General features: G+C 39.7%; 1 protein-coding gene across 5 annotated transcripts; it reads left to right on the top strand.

The window, feature by feature from the left end:
* Window positions 1-1925: 1925 nt before the first annotated feature.
* Window positions 1926-13048, top strand: clk2a (CDC-like kinase 2a). Of its 5 annotated transcripts, none has more exons than XM_059349475.1 (13): window positions 1926-2152; window positions 3462-3673; window positions 3825-4110; window positions 5222-5312; window positions 6166-6232; window positions 7404-7520; window positions 7729-7895; window positions 8484-8578; window positions 8769-8898; window positions 9961-10043; window positions 10367-10446; window positions 11306-11396; window positions 11489-13048. In XM_059349475.1, exons 2-13 carry the CDS (start codon window positions 3462-3464, stop codon window positions 11675-11677), a joined length of 1608 nt encoding a protein of 535 aa, XP_059205458.1. In that variant the 5' UTR covers window positions 1926-2152; the 3' UTR covers window positions 11678-13048. The 5 variants fall into 5 exon arrangements, with proteins under 5 accessions (XP_059205458.1, XP_059205457.1, XP_059205459.1 ...); XM_059349474.1 differs by lacking the exon at window positions 1926-2152 and adding an exon at window positions 2260-2498; XM_059349476.1 differs by lacking the exon at window positions 1926-2152 and adding an exon at window positions 2974-3324.
* The last annotated feature ends 146 nt before the right edge of the window (window positions 13049-13194 follow it).

The following is a 13194-nucleotide window of genomic DNA, read 5'->3' as shown; positions in this document are numbered from 1 at the left end:
CCAGAGACACGTGGCAGAAAACGGAAAACAACCATCAAAATGGATGGAAGAATAAGCAGAATGGCAAAGGCTCAGCCAATGATCAGCTCCAGGATGATCAAAGACAGTCTGGAGTTACCTGGAAGTGCTGTGACAGTTAGAAGACGTCTGTGTGAAGCTAATCTATTTACAAGAATCCCCCGCAAAGTCCCTCTGTTAAAAAAAAGGTATGTGCAGAAGAGCTTACAATTTGCCAAAGAACACATCAACTGGCCTAAAGAGAAATGGAGGAACATTTTGTGGACTGATGAGAGTAAAATTGTTCTTTTTGGGTGCAGTTTGTGAGACGAGCCCCAAACTCTGAATTCAAGCCACAGTACACAGTGAAGACAGTGCAGCATCATGATGTGGGCATGTTTGTCCTACTATGGTGTTCAGCCTATTTATCACATACCAGGGATCATGGATCAGTTTGCATATGTCAAAATACTTGAAGAGGTCATGTTGCTTTATGCTGAAGAGGACATGCCCTTGAAATGGGTGTTTCAACAAGACAATGACCCCAAACACACTAGTAAACCAGCAAAATCTTTGTTCCAAACCAACAACATTGATGTTATGGAGTGGCCAGCCCAATCCCCGGACCTTAATCCAATTGAGAACTTGTGGGCTGACATCAAAAATACTGTTTCTGAAGCAAAACCAAGAAATGTAAATGAATTGTGGGATGTTGTTAAAGAATCTTGGAGTGGAATAACAGCTGAAAGGTGCCACAAGTTGGTTGACTCCATGCCACACAGATGTAAAGCAGTTATAAAAAACAGTGGTCATACAACTAAATATTAGTTTAGTGATCACAGGATTGCTAAATCCTAGGGAAAAAAAGTATGTACAAAATAGTTTTGAGTTTGTAAAGTCAATGGCAGACACTTCTATTTTTTTGGACACACCCCTTTCAACTAATTGCCCAATTGCACAGCCTTAAGAGTGTGCAGATCACGAATGTTGGGTCTTGTTGGTTTTCTGAGAATCTACTGCACCTACTGGTACCTTGTTTGCCATGTTGCAATAAAAAATATACTAAAAACCTGGATTAATCTGGTTAGTCACATTGGACTGCTATTATATTGAACACTACTCTATATGACCTCAAAACTGCATTTTAACCCTCTGGAGTCACCAAAAGTGCCAAAGCATGACTTCTTCATCACATGAGACATAAAATCAAAGCAGCCTGGAGCCCTACTGTAAATTTACCTCTAAAGTTCTGGCTGTAAACTCCATGAGGCCAGTTTACCTTGCCAGAGACAAGGTAAATATATTTTGTATAAAATTATAGAACTGGATGTAACCCTCTTATATGTTATATTTGCCTTTGTTCACATTTGCAACATTTAAAATTCATTAATTAGCGTGATAGTGTTTTGAAAGTAAAATAAGATTCAATATCACATTTTATATGGACTAAAGGACCAAAAAAGACACAAAATGACAAAAAAAGACACAAAATTACCAAAAAGACACAAAATGTCTTACAAAAACACAAAATGGCCAAAAAAGACACAAAATGACCAAAAAAATACACAAAATGACCAAAATTGTTACGCTAAACACACAAGGCACAAATAAAATAGAGTCACACTAGAATAAAAACCAGAGTTGGATGACAAGGTCACACACAATCACAAGATCACATTTATGTTCTTTGTTTCTTTTTGGTTCAAAATGTTGATCCAGTAAGTCAGAATAAAAAATCTATTATTATTAGGTCATATAGGTGAGGTTGTGCTGGAAAAAAAATACCAACATGGCATTTAAACATTTTTTAAGTGGTGTATACAGGCAGGATGGAAATGATTCAAAGATGTACAAAATAGCCCCAGACTCCATAGAGTTAAGTTATTAAAACTGTGATAGTGATGAGTGCTGCAGCTGCAGAGTGCTGCTCCAGTCGCCTCAGTGGTTGTTGGTGTAGGACTGAATTAGACTCTGGGAGGCGTTAGAGCTGCCAGTCTGATCCAGAATTAGCTGTACGGCGAAGGCAGGAAAAAAGCTGGCTGATCGCTAGCACCGGAGCTTTGGACGTCGAGGCTAGCAAGGGGATAAAAGAGAAAACTGGAACGCCATCACGGATTTCTTGTGGGACAAGCGTACAGGCCTCGCTGCTAAAACGGTAAAAAAAATAAATCCCAAACGAGCCGTTAAGTCTGCTACATTTCGACCAAACGGTTAGTTCGGCAGCTAGCGAAAGTGTCTGTTTTGCTAGCTTGACGAACGTAGCTAAGCTAAGATGGCGGTCAAAGTATTTACATTAGCTAATGTTGCTAGCAGAGCATGCTAACAGCCAGTACGTTGCTCGTTGATTAGTTAGTTAGCGTTAGCTGGTTCGTGTTTAAAGCTATTTCGGCTATAAATATGTTGGTGTTTGAGAAGAAGGAACAATAATGAGCGTATATACTTCATGTCTGGCTGAAATCAACAGCCTTAACGACAGTGTCACAAACGCCTCGTCTTACATGGTAGGAAATAATCTTTAATGTTAGTGGCAATGCTGTTTTGTTGTGAATTTAACGTTAGCTTAGTTAAAGTTTAACTTATAATGGCACGAAGGTGTCAATAATCGTATAGTAATACCGTTAACGGTCATTGTTTACAACGCTGTATTTACGCTAACCTGCGATGGGTTGTTAATAGTTAATTAGGATCATGCAACAGGGTTATTAAAATGCATCCCCGCATTTGATCACTATTTCCCGTCCGAGGCCTGCTTCAACAGTTCTCTGTCTAGCTGCAGCTATTTTTTGCACATATTTATGGCTGCATGCTTCATTCGGGTGCTAGTAAAAGTTGGTAGTAAATCTGTGTGTTGCTGTGGTTGGTTATATTCAAATATAACGTTCAGTTAGGCATACAAAATACAAAACCAAATTTGTGTTGTTTGTTATGTTTTTTAAAACTGGTGTCATGAGTCACTGAATGCCTAATCTGTATGCTTGTTAATGCTGGAGTGAACTGTGTGTTTCTGTGTTAGCTGTATTCAAATGTAGGCCTCATACAGAGGCACCTTTTTAAAAAGCTAATTTGTTTACTTTTAAGCTGTTGTTAATAAACCTATTCGATCTGATTTCAAGGAGACAGTTGTTTTTTCTTAAAAGTGCAGCTAACAAGATGTACAACAGCTGTATGTACAACATGTAGTCAAAAGATGACTGTTTTTGGCTGCTTATATAGTTAGTTTTGGATCATATCCGTTTGATTTTTGTCTCCTACAACTTCCCACCCTACTGACTCACTTGGACTCCGACATGGACAGCTGTACCACTGAATATTTCGCCAGAAGAAAATGTGAACAAGACTAGGGATCTCCAACACTTATTTCCTGTAGTTTTCAGTCCAACAAGTATCACATTGTCTTTTAAGCTCACTTCCTTTTTTCATTTAAATCTTATTAATGTTTAATTTGTCCTTCTAATACCAACCAGATGCCTCACAATAGACGCTACTCGTCTTCGGACAGAGACAGTCGAAGCAGCTATCAAGACCGCTACAGAGAAAGGGACAGAGACAGAGGGCGAAGACACCGGCACAGACGATCGCCTTCTTACTCCTCCAGCAGTGACCGAGACAGAGATCGAGACCGAGACAGAAGAGGGCGGGGACACAGACAGGAAGGAAGCTTTGTACGCTCAAGGAGGTATGTTTGAGTGTACAGTGAGATTTGTCTTGTTTTACCTTTACATCTCAGTCATTGTATACCACCAAAACCAAATCTGCAGATCTTCCTTTTGGGTTTGGTTGGTTCTCAGTCATGATATTTCAGTGTTTGCTTCTGTGCTTTGATTCAGTCGTAGCTATGACAATCGCTCCACGGAGCACCGAGCATTTGATCGAAGATACTGCGAGGGATACAGACGACTGGATCAGAGCCGAGATCAGGAGCGGGACAGAGACAGGGAGCCACATGGAGCAGCTGAAAGTTACTACCCACGCGACTTCTCCCCTAACATGTACGACTACCGGCGCGGGCGAGAGAGGGAGCGCGAACGGGATGAGTCGTACCGGCGGAAAGGCAGCAGGCGTAAGCACAAACGAAGGCGGCGTAGAACCAGGTCCTATAGCCCATCCTCCTCGGTGAGTACAGCCAGTCCTGAGATTGTGTTTTAACTCTCCTCATCTTCTCCTTCCATCTCTGTCTCTTCCACTCAGCTCTTTCTGTCTCTGTCTTTCTCTAACCATTTCTTCCCCACAGCCCCTGGAATTGGTAAGTAGTACAATCTTTATGATTTTGTTTTTGTTCTTTCAGAGGGGTTTTGTTTATTTTTTTTGTTTAGGTGGGTTTTGCTTATATTGTCATTTATTTTTGGCAGAGCATTTTCATTTTTATGCAGATACCAGTAGTTCATCAATGATCAGCCACTAATTCTTGATGCTCTTCGGATATACACCCATCACAGCTCTCCTAACTTTTCCTTTTTGAAAGTCTAGTTATACATCGGTCACACTTAATTCTGTGTCTGTGGCCCTGTTTTTCCTAAAATCTTATGTTGTCAGTTCGTTTGCCTAAATGTCAGTGGTAACAGTTGGTTGGCCACTTGTGAACTTAAGTGCAGATAGGCTGAAAAAAGTGAAAATGTTCTACCAAACACTGTGCAAAATTTAGATTTAAAAAGAATGCTGATTTGTTATAATCTTTGTGGGTTGTTTTTTAGCCACACCTGTATTTGGTATTATAAACTGAAGTGAGTAAGGGGGTGAATTTGATGTAGTATAAATGCTGGGGTTATCTTTAAATATTTCCTGCTTGATTACATATGGTCCTCTCATTTTATTTTTCATCATCTTTAATTTGAAAAGTCAACCTGATAAGTTTTGAATTAGTTATGTTACTGTTTTAATTGTTTTTTTTGCGTTGATGAATGGGTATGCCAGTCGCTTCCTTGTTTGTAAGCAGCTGTGGTTTAAAGGTAGAGGGGGGAGAGGAGCAGAGGACAGCATGTAATATTTGACTTGTTCCCTTGCACTATATCCCTATCGTTATATATTTCCTTCACGTGGTGTCATGCGTGAATCGCCCCATGACCACCAAACCCACCTACAACCACAACTACCACCAACACCACCCTCCTCTTCCCTCCTCGTCCACCTGTGCGGCCTGATGCCATGGCTGCGGCTGCCCCTGAAAACCCCCTGTTCCCTCCGGTCGTGTCGTGACCTGCTGATGGCGGTTTGGGTGTGAAAACAGCGGAGCGACAGCCGGACGAGGGCACTGAGTGTGAGGGACGACGAGGAAGGGCACCTGATCTGTCGGAGTGGGGACGTCCTGCAAGAGAGATGTACTCACTGCCACTACTCTATCGTAACCCTTCTCCATATGAGTATTAAGCATAGAGCATTTACATGACATGGGAGTGCCTGATGATGATGATGCCTTGCTAGAATGCTCTTCGCTCTAGCTGAAATAGCAGGGTGGATTGCAAGAATGTTGACGATTTTGAGAGGGACTTTAGATACCTTCTCCTTTTTTTTGTTCTAGGATTTTAAGCTGTGGAGCATTTTCTGTGTTTCACAGGTTTCCTAAACGTAGAATCCCATTTGCAGCTGTTTGTCTCTGTTGCGTTTCAGATTATAACTCAGTTACAGTTCTAAATCTGTAATTTAAGATAGATATTTTCAATTCTAAGGGTTTCAGGGATTTTCTTTTCTTTCTTTTTTTAGTAGACATCTAACATGCACATTACTGATTTAGTATTTTCTTAGTCCAACCAGTACACATTAAGACAGTAGATCATGCAGTGTTTTGTAGAAATACTAATCCATGTTTTCATTTGACACAATACCCCCGGGTCCTTTTGGACAAAGACAGCCACATCTTGAAAGGATGTGCCATTATTTTCGATGGCTGCAAATTGGTCATCAAAGGAAGGAAGCGCTTTGCACTTGCTCCCTTATTTCCGTCACACGTATCGTAGTGCTATGAATGCCGTTTTCGTAGATTACCTCAAAGTGTTTCGAGCCTGCCAGATTGAATAGGCGGCCATTTGAAAACGGGGATGGGCGCTAGGATTGTTTCGCCTGTCAACACTTTTGCATTATGTGTTCCTGCTTAAGTCCACATGTCTAATGCTCCTGTTCTTTCTTTTCCCCGCCCTCCCTCTCTCTTCCTTTTCTGTCTGTGTTGTGTTGCAGATGAGATTGTCAGCACTTTGGGGGAAGGCACCTTCGGGAGGGTGATGCAATGCATTGACCATCGCAGGTATGTATCGGTTCACACTGAAAAACTGACACCTGCTCACCATGCTTCTCTTTTAGAAACAAGTTAGTTTGTGCCGTGCCTGCCAGGGGTTGACTTGAGCCAAAAGAGGATCAGAATAGGAGTAGTTAACCCCCACCTTCAGTATTCATTACTACTGATTTTTACAGTGGCTTTTTTAAATTGAAGGACAGATTCATCAGGTCGACCACAGCTTTAAAGGTTCTGTTTTTTCTGCTGACTGCTGATGTGAAAACATAATGCAGTTTACTCTGGGCAATTTAACTCTGCTCTATCTTAGCCCCAGGTTACTTTGTACCCTCTCCCTGTTAGATAAAAATGTTTTGGTCTGACAAAGTTTTAGCCTCTGAGGGCAACCACTTCCGTTGTAGCCAGCAGACATCAGGATAACAGATATTCAGGTCAAGACTTCCCCTTCCAAGCGCCAGTCATTATTTACAGTCCTGTTACCAACTTGAGACGTGAACATGGAGTCAGAGTTGAGAGGCCAATGTCTATAAATAGATGCAGTTAAATAAATAAATAAATGTAAAACAGCTAAGTTGTTCTCAGATGATGTCCACTGCCTTCATCTCTTTTGCTCTCCACACCAACTGACATTTGTATGCAGCCAAAGCTGGATTAAAAATTATTGTCAATACTACTCGAAATACAAACAAAAAACAGAACACTTAAAATCAGTGATCTTTTCCCATTGCCTGCTGTTTCTGCATTCATATGCAGATATTCTGTTCATAGAGATTAGAGTCATAATGAAAGATTTATTGTCTTGCGATAGGGCGAGAAATCCACATCAAGCAAATTAATTTTCATGATCTGGATCTTAACAAAATGACCCCTACTGATTATTTGTTTATGTCAGTTCACCAACCGAAGCTGCTTGAACAAGAGGCTTTTTGCAAGGAGGGACTTCTTATATTTCCCGTCATATAACTAATTATTTATATCAAGACTTTGCTGCCATAGTCATTAGTAAGTTTTGTGATTTGACTGTGTAGTTAAAGCATGTCACTTTTGTGTCTGCAATTCAGTTAGGACTTTCCCTGGGGCATTTACGCCCCAAAGTGATGTTTATATACAAATGTAATGCATGTTTTGTGTTTTATTTCCTTTTTATAAAGTTTTTGGCTTCATGCTACCTTGTGTTTTTCAGGGGAGGAGCCCATGTTGCTCTGAAAATTATCAAAAATGTGGAGAAGTACAAGGAAGCAGCTCGCCTGGAGATAAATGTGCTAGAGAAGATCAATGAAAAGGACCCTGATAACAAATTGTAAGTTCTAAATTAGAGTTGTCAATAAAATTAACTTAATTAAATGTCACCAAAACAATTCCATGTTAGAAAACAGCCCCACCCTTTCCTTCAAAGCTTTTTTGACATTAACAAATGTTGTGCTAGCTTTGTCTCTATAAAAATATTTGATTTAGCTGAAGCTCAATGATCCCCAACATCACCGTCAAACCTCCTGTTTGTCTTGCAGCCTGTGTGTTCAGATGTACGACTGGTTCGACTACCACGGTCACATGTGTCTCTCCTTTGAGCTGCTAGCTCTCAGCACCTTCGACTTTCTAAAGGAAAACAACTACCTGCCCTATTCGATCGGTCAGGTCAGACACATGGCCTACCAACTCTGTCTCGCTGTGAAGTGTAAGTTTTTTTTGTGTGTGTGTATGTGTCCTGTATTTATTTTTTAGTACAAAATAAACATGTATGTTCAGGAGAATTAAGAATGCAATTAATATAACTACTTTCTAAAAAATTTTTTGTCTTCATGTCCCTAAACCAAGTATATTTTTTCAACAAACACCCCCTCAACCAAACAATGTGTCTTCCTTGTTGCCTACAAATTGAGTGGCTGGCCTCTGTTGTTTGTAGACAGCCTGTAGCCACATGAGGGCATCATAGTGCCAAAGGACAGCCAGAAGAGTGTCTCTATTAACGGACTAAGCTTCTCCGCTCTTTTTAGTTGTCAAATTTGCAGTCTCAGCTGTCAGTATACATACATATTCTGTGGATTTTTACTATTCTTGATGTTTTTCTCATTTGTTTATTATTTAAACTGTAACTATGTTAGTATCATCATCATCCTAAATATGTTGATAAACTGAACATGATTTAAGGTCAGCACACTGCATGGTGTACACATTACAAGATGTATAGTGTAAAGTAGCTGCTAATTCATCTACTGGCAAAAGTAAACTACATAACCAATTTACTCATGTTTTTCCTCCACAGTTCTCCATGACAATAAGCTGACACACACAGACCTAAAGCCTGAGAACATCCTATTTGTCAACTCAGACTTCACAATGTCCTTCAATATAGAGAAGGTAAGATCAATGCATAGAAAACAAGGCACTAATAGACACTGCATGGTTGTCTCATGAATAAATATGAATTAACCACAGCTACATTCTGAAAAAAAAAATACATAAAACAGCACAAGCACTGATACGATTTGCATAATACTTTGTAGAAAAGTCCCTCAAGGCTCAAGAAACATGGTTTTCTTTCTTGCAGAAGCGGGAGGAGCGAACGGTCAAGAGCACAGCAGTTCGTGTGGTTGACTTTGGCAGCGCCACTTTTGACCACGAGCACCACAGCACCATTGTGTCGACGCGGCATTACCGTGCCCCCGAGGTCATACTAGGTAAGGATGTCTATAGGCTCTGGGCCATAAATTCATTGAAACACTTCTTCTCAGAATGGGCTATATGATTATTTTTAACCCGTCATAGATCCAGTCAGGCATTCAATGAGGAAGTCAGATTGCAGATGAACAGCTGTTTCAGTTGGCACAAGTCAGTTTTCCTTGTAGGAACAGTTTCTATTGTATGCCTCTTGTAGAAACAGGCTAAGATCTACAAGTTGAAACAAGTACAGCTCATCATTCCTCTGTTGAAAAGAAAATTTTAGGTGTCTTGTTCTTCAGTAGATGAAGTTATACTTGTCCACTTCTGAGTCAGCTCAGTTTCTATCATCTATCATCTATATTATTTAATACAGCTGTGTTTGTTCCACCAGGTCACTTTCCTGGTTTATTAGCACTTTCTGTTCACATCTTACCTCATTAGGCCTATATTAGGCCTTCTCTATTTTTTCCTATATTATATGTGTCATATACCACTTATACTATACTATATGTATCTCTGCATATATTTAAATATATTTATTCATTGATGTTCATGCTACTGCATGCAACAACTTATTTAACCTAATTTACATGCTAAAATATATTTTCTCCAATGTGCAATATCTATAAAATGCAAAGTACTTTTAGGAAAACAAACAAACACAAAACTATATATTAATAATAAATGCCAAATAGCAGAAATGTATGTATATCATGTGTATAGAATTTATGAATATGTCTTATTTTTTATATTCTTAATCTGTTTTCTATATCTATGTGTCTATATATTGAGCTGCTGTGACAACTAAATTTCCCCACTCGTGATAAATAAAGTCATATGTTATCTATCATATATTCATATATTATCAGCATCAACAATACTACTGCAAATATTTTTTTGTCCAAATCTGTTCTTGCAACACATTGTATTAATGCCACAAACTGAATTGCTCTATGTATATTAAATGCTGAGTCATTGTGAATAATTTCATGTGATGTTGGTGGACTGACTGCAGCTTGGAGGAGTCTCCACATGTGACACATCTTATTTGTTTAACACATGTTTTTTTTGTCCTTTAGAGCTGGGCTGGAGTCATCCCTGTGACGTGTGGAGCATTGGCTGTATCCTGTTTGAGTACTACCTGGGTTTTACGTTGTTTCAGGTACAATTACCTCCGTCAGATCTCATTCTAATGCGATGTGATTTTTGGGCCAGTTAGGACTACTTTAAGCCGTTTCTACTTTGATACTGATTAATTGCTATTTTTGCCTGCGTCTCACAAACCGGTTAAACGTACACGTGTACATGGCATGTGTTATCATGTACGCATTAACCCTTGGTGTCACTCGTGAACTCTGACTGTCTTTGACACTATATGTAGCAGCAGCAGCTAAACCCTGATTATCTGAATCCGTCTTTCCCTCTCTTGTCTGTTCACCTTTCCTGCTGAGTCATGGTTGTCTATCTCTTATCTGTTTCTTTTAGACTCATGACAACAGGGAACATTTGGCCATGATGGAGAGAATCCTGGGACCAGTGCCCTCAAGGATGATTCGTAAGACGAGGTTAGACAACATACAAACCTGTAACACTCACGAACACACCTTTTTATTTAGAAAACAACATGCACACAGCAGGTTTTCCCAGATGTCCTAGAATCAGTGTCAGAAATACTTTATTGGTCTCTGGGGGGAAATTGCTTTTGCTGCTGTATAAGAATAGAAATAGAAAGTAATTCTGTTTAAAAAATAAAGGTATATTTGGTGTAGAGTGCTTTTTTTTTCTTTTACAACAATATAAGTGCAAATGCAAGTCTTAAGTAAATAAAGGTATGTACAAATAGAAATGTCTAATACATTTGAAGTAAAAAAGATATGTACAATTGAATAAAATAGAAATATGGAAATATAGATATGTGCAAATATATATATATATAGTAATTGGAGGTTTTAGAGACCAGTTTTATAGATGGAGAGAACAGAGGTTTGGTCAGTGTTGTCTACATTAATTATCCCTTTTATAAAGCCAGAGTGATTTTTTTTTTCCAATTTAAAATTGCCTAAGGACATATTCCGATGTCTGCTCACTGGTAGCACAAGTTTGTGAAAACGCTTTAGAATACTACATTGATCAAGGTAATAGTATAGTATGTCCAAAAATATTAAATAAACACCATATTATGGTATGTCTAAATTTTGAGGGAAAAAAACTCCAAAGTGTAGTATGTCCAAAAATGTCAAAAAAGGTTCATCGGATAGATTGTCCAAAATGTATTGGAATAGCATGTTGATCATAATATATCCAAAATATTTAAAAACAATCTTATTGTACGTCCAAAATTTGAAGAAATAAGAAACTGCATACTAAAGTATGTATCCGAAAATGCAAATATTTCTTAACTGTTTCTTCTCTGTGTCCTCTCAGGAAACAGAAATATTTCTATCGTGGCCGTCTAGACTGGGACGAGAGCTCCTCAGCGGGGAAATATGTCAGAGAAAACTGCAAACCGTTGCGGGTAAGAGGGGTGGATAGGGTCTTTTGTTCTGTACTGCAGTTCTGGACATTCTTTTAGTATTCTCCCTTAACTCTTTCTTGTTTCCCTTTCAGCGGTATTTGCTGTCGGAGGCAGAGGAGCACCACCAGCTGTTTGACCTCATTGAAAGTATGCTGGAGTACGAGCCCTCGAAGAGGCTGGTGCTGGCCGACTCTCTCAAACACCCTTTCTTTGAGAACGGGGCGATAGGTGAGGCAGGGAGCAGCAAGAACTGGGAGGGCAACCGGGACATCAGCCGGTGACCCACGAGCCTCCAAAGACTGAAAGACAAAGTCTTTTACACGTGGAGCTGGTGAACTGTTAAATCGAACGGGGCTTCGGATGTTTTCTGTCGTTTGTCATTGAAGCATGAACACCATAACTTCCTGCTCCTCCATCCTGCCCTCCTGACGTCCGTCTCTGCAGCCACAGCAGGCGTGGTTTTGCAGCAGAGAGACCGAAATCACCCACAAAAGACTGGAAGAGTTGAAAAGAATAAATCTTTTCCAGCCTCCACAGCCTCAATAGAGGACAAAAACTGAAATGGAAGAATGTTTGTACCCAAAGTAGCCCTCTATGCAGCTCCTGTCTTCCTTTTGACTTCTGAACTACCTTCCGTCCGCCCGTCTATTATTTCCATCAGCATGTAAAGAAAATATTTCATAGGAAAAAAAGCACTACAACACCAGTTACACAACATCTTAGTTTTGGAGAAGAAACGTCTTCCAATGCTGAAGTCTAAGGAAAGGATATAAAGGAGATAGAGCTGTATATGCAGTGCAAGTCCTCACACATAAGTTTTAACAATGAGACATGCAAGATATTCAATAATGTCAACATCAAATCAGTCAATTTGAATATCATATTTCCTTGGAAAATGCAAGTATCTCATGCAGAGACCAATTTTTTGTTTACGTTTTGTTGAGTGAGAACTTGCGTTGCATATCATTTTCATTATTACTATTTTTTTAAAACATCTAAAAGGATTATCCCTTATATGGAGACTCTTGCTCCTAATCTCAGTTCAGTAGGTCTCTTTAATATACGCCAATGAGATGATAATGGTGATGGACACTCCACACACACGGGCCTCCGCGGCCTGTCCTATTGATAGATATATGTTTGTTACGTTATGCAGTGCTTTCTGGGTGTGTGTGTGTGTGTGTGTATGTGTGTGTGTGTGAGAGTGTGAGAGTGTGTAGGTGAGGGACTGTGTGGGTGACATATTACTGTTACTTCAGTGACTTCTTAGTAGTTCAGCGTTAGTTATTGGATCATTCTCACATACTTTTTAAACACAAAAAAACTGCCTTTTCCATGTGGGATTAAGTCAGACTCTTCATCGAGGTTAAGCACAGCTCCTGGTGGTAGCCAATGAGCCAAACACAACTCCTGTTGCCGGTATTTATTTTTTGTTCATAGTCCCCCCCCCCCCCCCCCCCCCCCCCCCCCCCCCACCTGCACGTGACATTTTTTTGTTTTGTTTTTTGTATGAATTTAAAGCGTATAAAACTGTATATATGTACGATTGTGTAGAATTAAAGTTAAGTCCTCCTTACCAAAGGCTTATGGTGCTCTCAGTATCAGTGGAGGCCTCTGGTAGCTAAAGGGAGGTGTTCTGTCTTTAAATACCATCACTGTGTCTGAGTCCGTCTCTTACCTCACTGACTAATGCCTCTGCTGGACGATCTTCAAATAGTCAGTGATGTCTAAAATGCACAAGTGAAGGTTGAACTTAAGGACTCGTTAATTGGTCTTGAAAATTAATATAGATTTATGT

The sequence above is a fragment of the Centropristis striata genome, chromosome 14 (assembly GCF_030273125.1).
Source record: "Centropristis striata isolate RG_2023a ecotype Rhode Island chromosome 14, C.striata_1.0, whole genome shotgun sequence".
NCBI classification, from domain to species: domain Eukaryota; kingdom Metazoa; phylum Chordata; class Actinopteri; order Perciformes; family Serranidae; genus Centropristis; species Centropristis striata.
Note: the sequence above shows the minus strand (reverse complement) of the source record. Positions and strands in the feature narration are given on the sequence as shown.